The following is a 14,211-nucleotide window of genomic DNA, read 5'->3' as shown; positions in this document are numbered from 1 at the left end:
AATAATTAATTAATTAATATTTTGAAAAGACAGACAATTCAGTACTCCTGAATGTTCTATACAAAAAATAAGGATTAAGCATGTATGACCAAAATGCTGAAACAGAATATATCAATTAATTAACATTAATTAAATCGATGGTTCAGCAACTTGCAAAATGTTATATAGCTAGTAAAATGAACATTAGGAATCCAACGAATCAACATGGAAAAAAATGTTTAATTCTTTTAGTGAAATAAGCAAAATAGAAATTTAATTATGCTTTAATTCCAACTACATAAAGTATACATATAGACATGAACCAGAGAGAAAGGAATACAATCATGGGTTTTGGTGGTAGAATTATCAATGAGTATTTATAAAAACTTGTTATGTTACTTTATGAGAAATTGGGAAAAAAAAAAAAAAGACACATGGCCATACTGCTCCCCAACTATAACACACAAAAGAATCTCAAGAATACACCAGAAGAGTATCTGCAGGGCACCAATGGAGACCCCAACAGCACCAGGACGAGGACCATGTTGCTAGCTACATGGTATACAATAAAAGCCCCTCAGTACAGAATAGAGCTGCTTTTATAAATATAAGCCTGTTGTTATTCATTAGCACTGGTATTCATTACATACAAATATTAAGCAAACACTTTTTCAATTCATTAAAAACTCTACAGGAAAACCAATAAAATAAAATGTAGTCTAGAAAAATAATATTAAAAGTTCATCAATGTTCAGATATAGGATATATCAAAAAGTTGTTATAGCCTAAGAAAAAATTGGCCTAACTTCAAAATGAAAGCAATTACTTCTCTCCTTCTTTCAGTATGACATTTCTGCACAGATAGTTTTTCTGTTGTGTTTTAGTTTGTTTTTAATTTTGAAAAGCATTTTCCACCCATATCCTTAATGAAGCTTGAAATTAACATGGCCTTTTCAATTCTTTCTTTGTGCACCAGAATGAAACAGAATTTGGATCTAGGAAACAAAACAAGGTAGAAGCAGGACAATGTTACAGGACACCATTTCTTTTTTGAAGCACTGTTTACATATTCTCAGAATTGATAGAAATGTGGTTGGATCATTGCTCCATCTTCTCTGCTTGGACTGGGCCCTAAATGGCCCACAAGTCACTGAAATGTCCATTATGTGCTCTTTTCAGTGAAAGATGTAGGTAGGGAGTGTGCAAAACTGCTTCACCTTTGTTGGGATAAAAACAGTGCCTTAAATAGACCAGAATGCAAAGGCAGGGATTTATTTCTATCCAGAAAGGTGAAATCCTAAAGAATATGTGTATGACCACATCACAGTTCTTCTACAAACACACCAAACACACACAGTTTTCATGTCATCTTGCTTCCTAGAAAAGGATTAAGAAATCTAAAATCCAGGCAGCCCAGGTAGCTCAGCGGTTTAGTGCCGCCTTCAGCCCAGGGCGTTATCCTGGGGACCTGGGATCAAGTCCCACATTGGGCTCCCTGCATGGAGCCTGTTTCTCCCTCTGCCTGTGTCTCTGGCTCTCTCTCTCTCTCTTTCTGTCTCTCATGAATGAAAGAAAGAAGAAAAGAAAAAAGAAAAAAAAGAAAAGAAGGAAGAAAGAAAGAAAATCTAAAATCCAAGAACAATGAATTTTAGTCTTTATTCCACTTATTACCTGACTGAAAAGTAAGAGACAATATCTAATCCACAGGATTATATAAAAATAAACTGTTCTAATTCATTATTAAGTAAACAATAAAAGAAAGGTAACAAGAAGAGAGTTCAAGAAAAGAAAAGTAAAATGATTTACAGAAACAAAAATGTATGGCCCCATTTAGTGTTCTACTTCATTTCAGGATAAAGTTCAATTCCAGTTTTCTTGTGATTTCTTTTCACTTACCATGACAGGAGGCCCAGATTAGGAGGAGAAATCCCCGTCCCTTCTTCAGTGTCTGGCAAGGCTTTTCTTTCTTTTACGCCTGGATCTTTAAAAAGAAAACAAAGAAGAAAAAAAAAGGACAAAATTGGCAATTTTCTCCCTAACCTGGCCATATTCTAATTAAAGAACTACATATATATGGACCTGCAGACCTGACCAGAGTCAGCCAAGAACAAGTTAAATATCACCCAGCCAATTTCCACTAGTTAAATCCAAAATCCACAATGCCTTTGCAAAAGTACTGAAATATATATGTATAGTTTAAAAGTTAAGTTTCATGTGATATAAATTGTAGCTCTATTTTAAAAAATGTAATTAGGGGTGCCTGGCTGGCTCGGTTGATGGAGCATGCAACTCTTAATCTCAGGATTACGGGTTCAAGCCTCACATTGGGTGTAGAGATTACTTAAAAATAAAATCCTTTAAAAAATAAAAAAATTTTTAAAAATGTAAAGACTGTACATATAATCAAACTTCATAAAACACTAAAAATAATCTTAGAGTAAAAAAGTTATGGGACAAATCCAGCAGCAACGAGCATTCTAAGCATCTATAGTATAGTCTCTAAAGACTAATTTCCACTGCAACTTGGTAGAAGTGTTAATGTTCTGTTATTTTTTTTTTTAAAGATTTTATTTATTTATTCATAGAGATGCAGGGAGACAGAGAGAGAGAGAGGCAGAGACACAAGCAGGCTCCATGCAGAGAGCCTGACGTGGGACTCGATCCAGGGTCTCCAGATCACGCCCTGGGCTGCAGGCGGCGCTAAACCGCTGCGCCACCGGGGCTGCCCAATGTTCTGTAATTTAAAAGGTTAAAATAAAAATATGCATAAGCATTATTTGTACTAATTCCAAAGCATGTTCACATGCACAGAAAAATCATACAGGAATTTTTATCATTGATAAAGTTACCCTTCTAAGAAAGAGAAGTAAGAATGGGGACTTTTAGTTTTTATACTTTTAGAATTACTTTACATTTGTAATTAGGAAAATAAATTTTACAAAGTTTTTTAAATTTTTAAAAAATCTTTAAAATATTTTTAAAGATTTTTTTTAAAGGTTTTATTTATTCAGGAGAAACATACAAAGAGAGGCAGAGACATAGGCAGAGGGTGAAGCAGGCTCCCTGCAGGGAGCCTGATGCAGGACTCGATCCCAGGACCCTGAGATCACGACCTGAGCCAAAGGCAGATTCTCAACCACTGAGCCACCCAGGTGCCACTCAAAGTTTTTTTTAAAAAGAAACTCAGGGGATCCCTGGGTGGCTCAGAAGTTTAGTGCCTGCCTTCGGCCCAGGGCGTGACCCTGGAGTCCCGAGATCGAGTCTCACATCAGGCTTCCTGTATGGAGCCTGCTTCTCCCTCTGTCTGTGTCTCTGCCTCTCTCTCTCTCTTTCTGTGTCTCTAATGAATACATAAATAAAATCTCTAAATAAATAGTTCTCCTTCTGTCTGTGTCTCTGCCTCTCTCTCTGTGTGTCTCTAATGAATACATAAATAAAATCATAAATAAATAAATAAAATAAAATAAAGTGAAACTCAATATTGCATAAAAGGTTTTCACTTAACCTAAGGCAGAGTGTGAGGATAATGACCTCAGTTTAAAAAACAACAAGAGATGTAGGGGTATACCTGGGTGGCTTAGTTAAGTGTCAGACTCTTGACTTTGGCTCAGGTCATGATCTCAGGGTCCTGAGATCTCAGGGTCCTGAGATCAAGCCCCACGTCAGGCTCTGCGCCCTATGGGAAGTCTGCTTGAGGATTTTCTCTCTCCCCTTCTGCCTCTTCCCCCACTCCCATTCTCTATAATTAATTAATTAAAAAATAGTAAGAGGTATAGAGCAATGGCTCTACAGGCAAATGAGATATGAGTTCTGAGTCTGAAATATTACTAACTCTATGACCTTGAGAGCTGGGTTAGGTATGTTAATATCTCTGAGCCTCTGTTTCTTCATCTATAAATGAAAATTAACAATTGCATAAAAGAATTGCAAGGGTTAAAAAATAATGCATAGGTGTCCTTAGTATAGTTACTAGCATATAGAAATAAGCACCTTTTATATCATTAACTAAGATATTCCGTTACATACAGAGAATTTGGATAGGATAGTTTCCACCACTGCCCTATTTTTAAAATACACACATACACACAAACACGTTGGTACATACACACAGTTAATTATTATTTTTGAACCATTTAAAAGAGAGCTGTAGGGCAACCTGGGTGGCTCAGATGGCTGCCTTCAGACCAGGTCATAATCTCAGGGTCCTGTGATCGAGCCCCATGTTGGTGGTCTCTGCTCAATGGGGAGTTTGCTTCTCCCTCTCACCTCCTCTCATATTCTCTCTCTCTCTCAAATGAATAAATAAAATCTTTTTTTTTTTTTAAAGGAGAATTGTAGTGGCACTTGGTGGTTCAGTCAGTTAAGCATCTTGGTCAGATCTCAGGGTCCTGAGACTTAGCCCTGCATTGGACTCTACACTCAGCACACTGGGTCTGCTTAAGATTCTCTGCCCCTCTGCCCCTCCCACCCTGCTCTCTCTTTAAAATTAGAAATAAATATTTTTTTAAAAATAAATAAGAGTTGTATACACCATGCCTCTGTACTCCTTACTACTTCAGTATATACCTATTAAGAACAAAAATAATATCATAATCACAGTACTAGATTTGAAATTTAGAAAGCTTAACATTGATATAGTACATTAATCTACCTTTGATATTCCAATTTGGTCAACTTAACCAATTTTATCCCTCACAATAATTTTTTCCCTCAATAAAGGATCCAGTCTAGGATCACATAGTGAATGAATCTAGTTATCCTATCTCTTTGGTCTCTCTCAATCTGGGACCCATGTTACACTAATTCAAATAATGTTTCCTGGCATCAAAATTAATTTCATAATCTGCCATCTTTCCCTCCAAACCTAGACCAAGTTTCTTAAGATGAGAATGTAACACTTTCAAAAAATGTTAACACTTTAATTCATTGTTTCGCAAATACAGGTCTTAGATGTCTTATCTCAAGTCAATGTTTCTAAAATTAAAAATCAATATAATTTACATTATTATGCCAATGTAAAAATTAAACCTGCAGAGTCAAATAACGCATTAGGATTACATTTCTTTCTTTAAAGGTCTAATATGGGCCCACTGGGCCAAATGAAGGATATGATTCTTATTCTAAGCATCAGAGTCAAATGATTGCTCTTAAGATATGCATGAGAATTTGGACACTAGGATCTGCAGGCTTCTCTGGGCTCCATCATTAGTACCATCCCATAGATGTGACTTCTGAGAAAGAAAATATCAATCTTCCTAGTGAACAAAGTATCTCATCTTTCAGGCACCTGTAAAAGAGGAATTACCCAATTTCTTTCTCAATAACTAAAACTTACACTCACAAACAGAAACTCAACCAAGTAAGATACTGAGCTACTCAGACTATAAGGTCACAGATTACATATATCATATAAATCCTTCATTATACAGAAAAAAGGAAAAAAACAGTACCCTGAATCAACAAGATTATAACTAATCTCTACTAAATTAAAAACTAAATAATTTCCTAAATTAAAGAGATGGCACAGGATCTATTCTTTCCCCTTATTCTCATCAAACACATACCTATACACACCACAAACAAAAGTCCTACTTAAAATCAAATTATAGTGAGAAGTCCTGTATCCCAGGACTCTGGAAACATCTGTGTGACCTGAAATTCAAATATGAGCATAGGTTTTGCCTTCAAGGTGTTCACTATTTTGTGAGGACAACAAACAGGTAACTAGTAAGGCAGAGTGTAAACAGAACTCCATGAGGATGCAAAAGACAGAAAAATAGATTCTGGTCTGGTACCCACGGAAGGCTTTTTAGAACAACTGAGCTTTTTAATAGTTGAACCAGTCAGATTCTGAGCTACTGAGGCAGAGGAAACAGGAATGGCACAAGCAAAGAATGAGACCCCCAAAAAGGCATATTGGAAAGTCCTCAAGGGAAAGTAGGTCAATGTGGCTACAGCAAAAGATGTCCTACGTGTACGGGAGAAATGGGTGATTAGTTGAAGGGGCTATGTTTAAAGTCCACTTGTTGGGATGCCTGGGTGGCTCAGTGATTGAGCATCTGCCCTTGGCTCAGGTCGTAATCCTGGGTCACTGAGTAATCCTGGGGGATTGAGTCCTGCATCAAGCTCTCTGCAGGGAACCTGCTTCTCCTGCCTATGTCTCTGCCTCTGCATCTCTCATGAATAAATAAAATCTTTAAAAAAAAAAAAAAAAAAAAAGCCCACTTCAAGAACTTAAAATACCACGCTAATGAGCCTGATCCTTATTCTGGAAGCAATGTCATGGTAAACATTGCAGAATAAGGTATTGATGTGGATCTAGAAAGTTAAAACTAAAGCAACAACTTCTCTTTTCAATAAAATTAGATTATAATTTCTTAAATGATAGAAACAAGAGGCAGTAATAAAGGCTGAAGCAGTCACAGATACATACAAGTCTATGAAAAGAAGAACAGTGATTAATAACCACACTGGAGATGGAATTAAATTTTTAAAACTTTTCTACTTAAATGTCACGTTAGTACCACTAAGTCTAGTGATGAGGCCTTTTTATATAGATACATAACAATTTAAGGAAGCCCAAAACAAGAATCAAGTTTCAATTTAAAAGAATTCCATGTTGGGGATCCCTGGGTGGCGCAGCGGTTTGGCGCCTGCCTTTGGCCCAGGGCGCGATCCTGGAGACCCGGGATCAAATCCCACATCAGGCTCCCGGTGCATGGAGCCTGCTTCTCCCTCTGCCTGTGTCTCTGCCTCTCTCTCTCTCTCTCTCTCTCTCTGTGACTATCATAAATAAATAAAAATTAAAAATAAATAAATAAATAAATAAATAAATAAATAAATAAATAAATAAAAGAATTCCATGTTAAGAACGGTCTATTCTAACCAAAATATTGGGGCTATAACTCATTTTTTCTAAAGATTGTATTTTATTTATTCATGAAAGATACAGAGAGAGGCAGAGACATATGCAAAGGTAGAAGCAGGCTCCATGAAGGGAGCCCTATGTGGGACTCGACCCCAGGACTCCAGGGTCACAACCCGAGCCAAAGTCAGACAAGCGACCCAGGCGTCCTCATTTAATCTCAACTTAAATACAAGTTTGTTTGTTTGTTTGTTTGTTTATTTTAAAGATTTAATTTATTTATTCATGAGAGACAGAGAGAGAGAGGCAGAGACACAAGCAGAGGGAGAAGCAAGCTCCATGCAGGGAGCCTGACGTGGGACTCGATCCCGGGACTCCAGGATCAGGCCCTGGGCTGAAGGCGGTGCTAAACCACTGAGCCACCCAGGCTGCCCCAAATACAAGTTTTCAAGTACAGTATACTTTATTATGGCAAATTGTATATGGAAAAAAAAATCTGCATTGAGCCCTAGTTTATTTTTTTTTGAGCCCTAGTTTAAAAAAAACATATTTAGAGATTTAACATTAAAGTGAACATATAAAAACTCATCTAAATAATTATGTACGTAGACAAACAGAACCCCCACAAATTATTTATAAATTAGTTTTTGCTACTCAAAACAGCCTGGGGGTTGGCAGGGGGTGGGGAAGAATACAGCAAACTTACCAAGTGAAGTTTGTCCCAAGAACTTTCTCTATTAGAAGGTTTCACAAGATAATCTGCAAAAGAAAAACCAGTAGTTTATAAATATCCTAAGAATCAAGTTAAGCCACTTAGATTTCCCCACAAGACTTTATGAGTCAAAATGCTGTGACTTGATATATTATTTTTTAAATTGTTACAATGTTGACTATTTAGTCAACAACAGATTTTAGAATGTTTAATTGTCCAAAATGCCTAGTCAGGCCTCACCATGCCTTTAGAAACTACAGAACAGAAAGAACTTTCCAGGAACCCACACATACTCCTATTTAAGAGTTTTTCTCAATCAATCATCATTTCTGATAGTTTCTCAACTAAGCCTCTGCCACTATATGAACCAGTACTTTAAAAAACAAAGATCAGAGATCTAGACTTGGACTTGGTAACATAAGATATTTTGTACAACTGGCTTCTACCAAGGGATCTTTTATGTGTAAGGGAAAAAATCGGGCAGAAAAGTATGATCTAAACACAAAGAATTCTTGTCATAACTATGCAACAATCTGACATTTACAGATAGATAAAAGATCCAATTGACCAGATTTGGGTCTTTGATTTTTTCAAAGATGTATTTATTTGAGAGCAAGAGCAAAAAGGGGGGGGGGGGGGGGTTGCAGAGAGAGAGAAAAAGAGAATCTCAAGTAGACTCCTCATGGAGCACCAACTGAGTCACCCAAGTGCTCTAGAACCTGATTCCTCTGTTATGATTTCTCTCAGTATTTGTAGACAACTCATTCTTTTAGGCTATTACATGACATGAAGTCACATAAATAAAACTGTATTAAATATTAAAATCCTAAAATTAAGGAGTTAATATAGCATATTATATCCATAACTTTCAGAAAAAATTTTTTCACTAAGAACCATAAAAGTAAAAAAAATTTAAAAATAAAAAAAATAAAAGAACCATAAAAGTAGGCTAAATATGCAATAACAAAGTGTTTTTAACCATTTTACAAGTAGAATTTTTGTCTCCCAGTAACTTTTCATTTAAATTTTATAACTCAGGGGCCATATTAACCACCTACTATATTGGAAATAAAGCTATTCATAATTTACAACTTGAGATACAAACTGTATTAAGTATCAAGTTTAGTCTTACAGAGTTTTATTTTATTTATTTATTCATTCATTCATTCATTCATAAGAGGTATATAGAGAGAGGCAGAAACACAGGCAGAGGGAAAAGCAGGCTCCCTGTGGGAAGCCTGAGCAGGACTGATCCCAGGAGCCTACAATCACAACCCAAGCCAAATGCAGATGCTCAACCACTGAGCAACCCAGGTGCCCCAGTCTTAATATATTTAAAAGGTACAACACAATACAGAAGAAAATTTGGAGGTCTGTAAATCTGCAGGACCTTTTCTTACTAGACTATAATTTTTGCTGAGCACTTGAATCCTGAAATACATATTAGTTTTTATTCCTTTTTTTTTTTTTAGTTTTTATTCCTTTTAAGTTATATCAGTAGGTATATATTATCTATGATTTTTACTTTAAAATAATAATGAATCATTTGGTAAAAATAAGATATGCCCAGTCTCTATCTTCAAGAAAAAAAATCAAAACATAATGTATGTGAAGATACATTTCCCTTAAAAAGTATTACAAACGAAAAATGATAAAACATAGCTCACTGTAACTCAGAAAGTATCAGAGTACTACAAGGTTAACCATCCAATGACATGCATGTGCTCAGAGTTCAGAGAAGGGACAGTGAAGGGAGACTTCACAGCAGATGAAGAATTTCAACCAGGTTTTATAGACTGGATGGGACCTAAATAAAGAGAAGGAAAGGACCCGAATAATTCAAGAGAGAATGGCTATGAATACCACAGTAGGAAGAAAATGGGGCATTTTTGAGAAATAGAGATCAGAATATCAAGAGAGTGTTCAAGAAGAGAAGACTAGAGAGGCAGGACACAACGGGAGGCCTTCAATAGCAGGCTAAGGAGTCAGATTTATTCAATGGTGTGAAATCAAGAGCTTTATAAGTAGGAAAATAATAACATGAAAGTGGTGGTGTTAAACAGTAGCAAGGAACATGTAGAATGGTCTAGAGGGGAAAACTGAGTTAGGATATTCCTGGACTAGTAGTTCAGATATGAAATGCTAACAGCCTAATATCTCAACTGTAGCGAAAATGCAGAGGAAGACATCAAAGCGGGTAAAAGCATTAATTTTTAGTAATTGATTAGAAATGGGGGGGAAAAAAGAGTCTGAGCAAGTGTCAAAGATAACTGCAAAATCTTATGTCTTGTGGTGAGTGGACAAAGGACATTATCATTAAAAAATGAAAGGTGGGACTCCTAGCTGGGTCCGTTAGAAAAGCATGTAACTCTTGATCTCAGGGTCATGAGCTTGAGTCCCATATTGGGTACAGAGATTACTTAAAAGTAAATAAAATGGTTTTAAAAAATGAAAGGTAGCTCCAAGGAAGCAATGTTAAGGAGACATATACCCAGCAAGTAGGGGGGTGGGAGGGATTAAATTCAAGAGACAGGTCAAGCCTAGGGGTAATAATGAATTGACTTAATTCAAGGTGCTAAATTGAATTCAAGGAAATCACTGTATCTACTATAAAAATCATTTGACATGTTTTAAATTACTTGATGATTTATTCTGTCAAACATATGAGAAGTCCATCAATACAGAAACGTTTGTGTAAAGTTTTCACAGGTGTAAAGTTCCAAGAGATGGACCAAACAACAGGCAGTTTGAACAAAAAAAGTTCAGGCAGCTCTGCTTCAATACTGGCAATGACTCTTCTTACCAATAACCACAAACTACTTGGCTGGAAACAAGGATGTCATTGTGAAACACTGTCAACAACAACAACAAAAAACTGCCCACACCTCTTAGGGCTATTTGCTAGATAAAGGCCATGCAAAGGTAAGTCTGAAAGAAGCTCTCTGGTGCCATAAGCTACCTTCCAATGAGAGCAGGAGGTATCCCATGATACAGTCATATATACACATACCTCACAGAGTAAGAACAATTAGGTTTGGGCTACCCTAAATATATACCGAATATATTCAAATAAGTACCATACCGGCTTCAACAAGGCAAAGAGAATTTGGGCCATTTGTATAATAAAATAATTCAAACTACAAACACTAATCAGATTGAATCAATTCATGAGGAAAACTAAGACTCAGGCCAGGCATTTTAAAATGTTGGGTGGAGGAGGCTAAACACAGGTGGCAGCCCTTTTTTGTCTAGTGTACATTTTAACTTTAAAAGGACAATGGACTGTTTTACATAGTCCTAGCTCACTTTCAAATGCAAGGTAATTAAGAATTCAAAACTTTAAGAAGGCAACACTGAATAATTTAGAGGAATCTTTTATTTTCACTGTATGTAGAAGAAATGCCTTTTCTTACACATGCACTGCATATTAAGAAACAGATTCAGAGCAAAATTTGAGTGTGGAGGCAATATAAAACAATTCAGAGACGTTAAATTTTAAGTTCAACTGCCACTACTTTAAGCAAGCTTTTCGGTTTCTTCATGTTTCCTCATTTATGCCTAAAAACCTTTCAGATATCTGATAGATGACCTTCCCAAACTAGGACTCTGTGGCATGCTGGGTGGAATTATTCCATGGTGGGGAGATGATTTATCAGCTGAGTATTTTATTTATCGGCTGAGTAAAATTACTGTGGCTTGGTCTTACTCCTTGAATAGAAGTTCAAACCTCAGGTTTTCTAAAACCTTTGCTGCTGAAGTCAACTATAAATAAAACAGAGTTCAAAAAGCATGGCTGCATTCACCTATCATGACAAGTTCACTGTGGTAGAGGTTCATTTATTTGATAAATATTTAGAGGTGGTAGGCACTATTCTAGGCACTAGGAATGATGCAGCAGTCAACAAAACAAAGTTCCTATCCTTAAAGGAGCTGCAATTCTAGTGTCAACTGTAATATTCTCACATGGCTGCATGCCCACAGTGTGACTTTTCTCCCATACCTATTAGGTCCATGCTTTGAAAAAGGAAAAATAAATATAAATTTGAATCAGTGATCTCATTCAGTGAAATCTCTAAACAAGATGATGAGAAAGACTCTATATGTCTTTTCTACCTCTTTTGGAAACACTAATGTCTGTGAGTTTTGCGGGATCCAGACGCAAATTCATGATCCGTGTGCATTCCTCTGCCAGCTGTAGAGCACAGATAAGCAGCTAAAATATTATCATTTCCTAACCAAAAAACAACCATCTTCTCCTTGAAAAACAAAAATGCAGTAAGTTCCAGAACTGTCACTTACCCCACGTTATAATCACATTTCTGTATCAAAGAGCCTTTCGCTGATAGTAAGTCTCTTGAACAAGCAACACTTAAGATAATGTTCAAAATAATTTAAAAAAAGCTTTGTTTCAATATATAACCACCAAAGATCAATCTTGTATAATCTGTCACTACACTAGTGGTACACAGTATAGTTCATTTTATATTCTATATATATGTACATGTATATATGTATATATATGGTTGTTTGGGTGGGGTTAAAGGTGGGATAAAACTCTGAATACATTTCTCAAAGGAAGCTCTGCAATACACAGAATTTCAAACAGTTGGGTTGGTGATCAATACTTAAGATCATCTGTTGGCATTTAAGTGGCTGAAACACTGACAGCTGCTTTCCCAAAAGGGAACCCCAGAATGTGAGACCAAAAGCAAAGTAATTGTGCTCTAGCATTCTTAGACATCAAAGTTTAGCTGCACTTCAGATGGATGTTACTGCTTTTCCCATCTCAAGTAGGCAAAAGGAAGCCACAACCATGTTCTCAGAAAAGATTAACTGTGATCAAGCCGATTTTAGCAAATTTGATTTAATACCTTTTTTTTAAAAGATTTTTATTTATTTATTTATTTATTCATTTGAGGCACAGAGAGGGAGAGAGAGAGAGAGGCAGAGACACAGACGGAGAAGCAGGCTCCATGCAGGAGCACGATGTGGGACTCGATCCCGGGGCCTCCATGATCAGGCCCCGGGCTGAAGGCGGCGCTAAACCACTGAGCTACCCGGGCTGCCAAATTTATACCTTTTTAAAAATATTTTATTTATTTGACAGAGAAAGTGAGAGCACAAGCAGGGGAAGTGGCAGAAGGAAAGGGAAAGCAGACTCCACGCTGACTAGGGAGCCAAACTTGAAGCTCGATCCACCCAACCCTGGGATCATGATCTGAGCCTAAGGCAGAGCTTAACCAACTGAGGACTGAACCACCCAGGAATCCCTTATTTGTACCTTTTAAAATCATTTAACGTACAAGTATCTTCCTTTTAAACTTAATCCTTACACAACAGGGGAAGAAAGGAGGGGCAGGGGTACATAAATCGTATATAACGTCTTGGTGAAGATATTTTCTTTTTCTTTTTTTTTTTTTTTTTTTTAAAAGATATTTTCTGATGGTGACCAGCAAAGATTAAAACCATGGATTAAATAAATAAATAAATAAATAAATAAATAAATAAATAAATAAATAAATAAATAAAACCATGGATCACAGTGGCACCTGGGTGGCTCAGATAAGCGACCAACTCTTGGCTTCTGCTCAGGTCATGATCTCATGGGTCTTGAGATCAGGCCCCACTTCAGTTCGGTGTTCAGTAAGAGTCTGCTTGAAGGTCCTCTCCCTCTGTCCTGTCCCCAACTCACATTTGCAGCATTCTCTAAAATAAATAAATAAATATACCTTAAAAAAAAAAAAAACGGTGAATCACATACAATCTTCTAAAAAGGGGAACAATTATAATTTTAAGAATGTAAAGATTTGGGGTGCCTGGATGGCTCAGTAAGTTAAGCGTCTCCCTTTGGCTCTGGTCATGATCCCAATGTCCTGGGATCAAGCCCCATATCCCACTTCTTGCTCAGCAGGGAACCTGCTTCTTCCTCTCTCTCTCTCTCTCTGCCTGCTGCTCCCCCCCTGCTTGTGCTCTGTCAAATAAATAAATAAATAAATAAAATCTTTCTTTTTAAAAATGTGAAGATTTAGTGTTCTGACTTGCTCTTTATAATCACTTCTACAACAGAACACATTCACTTCATACTACTCAGATAAATTATTAATAGGATTGTAAGGAATTTCTATGTGTAATTTGTAACACAATTTTCTGACTTGGTCTCCATGGGACATCACATGGTAGGCATCATTTTACTACTGAAATCAAGAATTTAAAATCTAATTTTAGGGGCGCCTAGGTGGCTCAGTAGGTAAGCATCTGCCTTTGGCTCAGGTCATGATCCATAGGGCTCTCTGCTAGGTGGGGGGCCTGCTTCTCCCTCACTTGTGCTCTCTGTTGCTATCTCTCTCTCAAATAAATAAAATCTTTAAAAAAATAATAAAACACAATCTAATTTTATAAGGCAGTATTTAAGTTCATCATCTTAAGTGAAACATTCCCTATCTCCTAAGAAAGAAAAAAAACCCTTAAATTTAACAGAAAATAGAAGAAATACTTAAGTCTGGGAGCTTAAGAAAAGAGGATAAATAATCCAAGTATTCAAATCACTAGAAATTAACTGAACTTTTAAAGCCAAGTAGATCATTTTATTTAAGTACCAGAGGGTAGGTTCAATATTTATAATCACTATGGAAAGATCAGAAAGACTAGCTTCAAT

At 36.5% G+C, this 14,211-nt stretch overlaps 1 protein-coding gene across 38 annotated transcripts in view; it reads right to left on the bottom strand.

Moving 5' to 3' along the window:
- The window catches only part of MTMR3 (myotubularin related protein 3), a 140,161-nt gene that overhangs the window by 52,305 nt on the left and 73,645 nt on the right, over positions 1-14,211 (bottom strand). For 24 of the 38 annotated variants that reach the window (XM_025985919.2, XM_025985923.2, XM_072723214.1 and 21 more), the window contains 2 exons: positions 7,551-7,603; positions 1,876-1,960 (listed from right to left, as the gene is read on the bottom strand). In XM_025985919.2, coding sequence (XP_025841704.1) covers positions 1,876-1,878 — 3 coding nt within the window. In that variant the 5' untranslated portion in view covers positions 1,879-1,960; positions 7,551-7,603. Of the gene's footprint in view, positions 1-1,875; positions 1,961-7,550; positions 7,604-13,105; positions 13,263-14,211 lie in introns of all 38 variants that reach the window. The other 14 variants (XM_072723204.1, XM_072723195.1, XM_072723230.1 and 11 more) reach the window with 1 other exon arrangement.

The sequence above is a fragment of the Vulpes vulpes genome, chromosome 10, assembly GCF_048418805.1.
Source record: "Vulpes vulpes isolate BD-2025 chromosome 10, VulVul3, whole genome shotgun sequence".
Lineage (NCBI taxonomy): Eukaryota > Metazoa > Chordata > Mammalia > Carnivora > Canidae > Vulpes > Vulpes vulpes.
The sequence above is the reverse complement of the archived record's forward strand: the minus strand, read 5'-3'. Positions and strand labels throughout refer to the sequence as shown.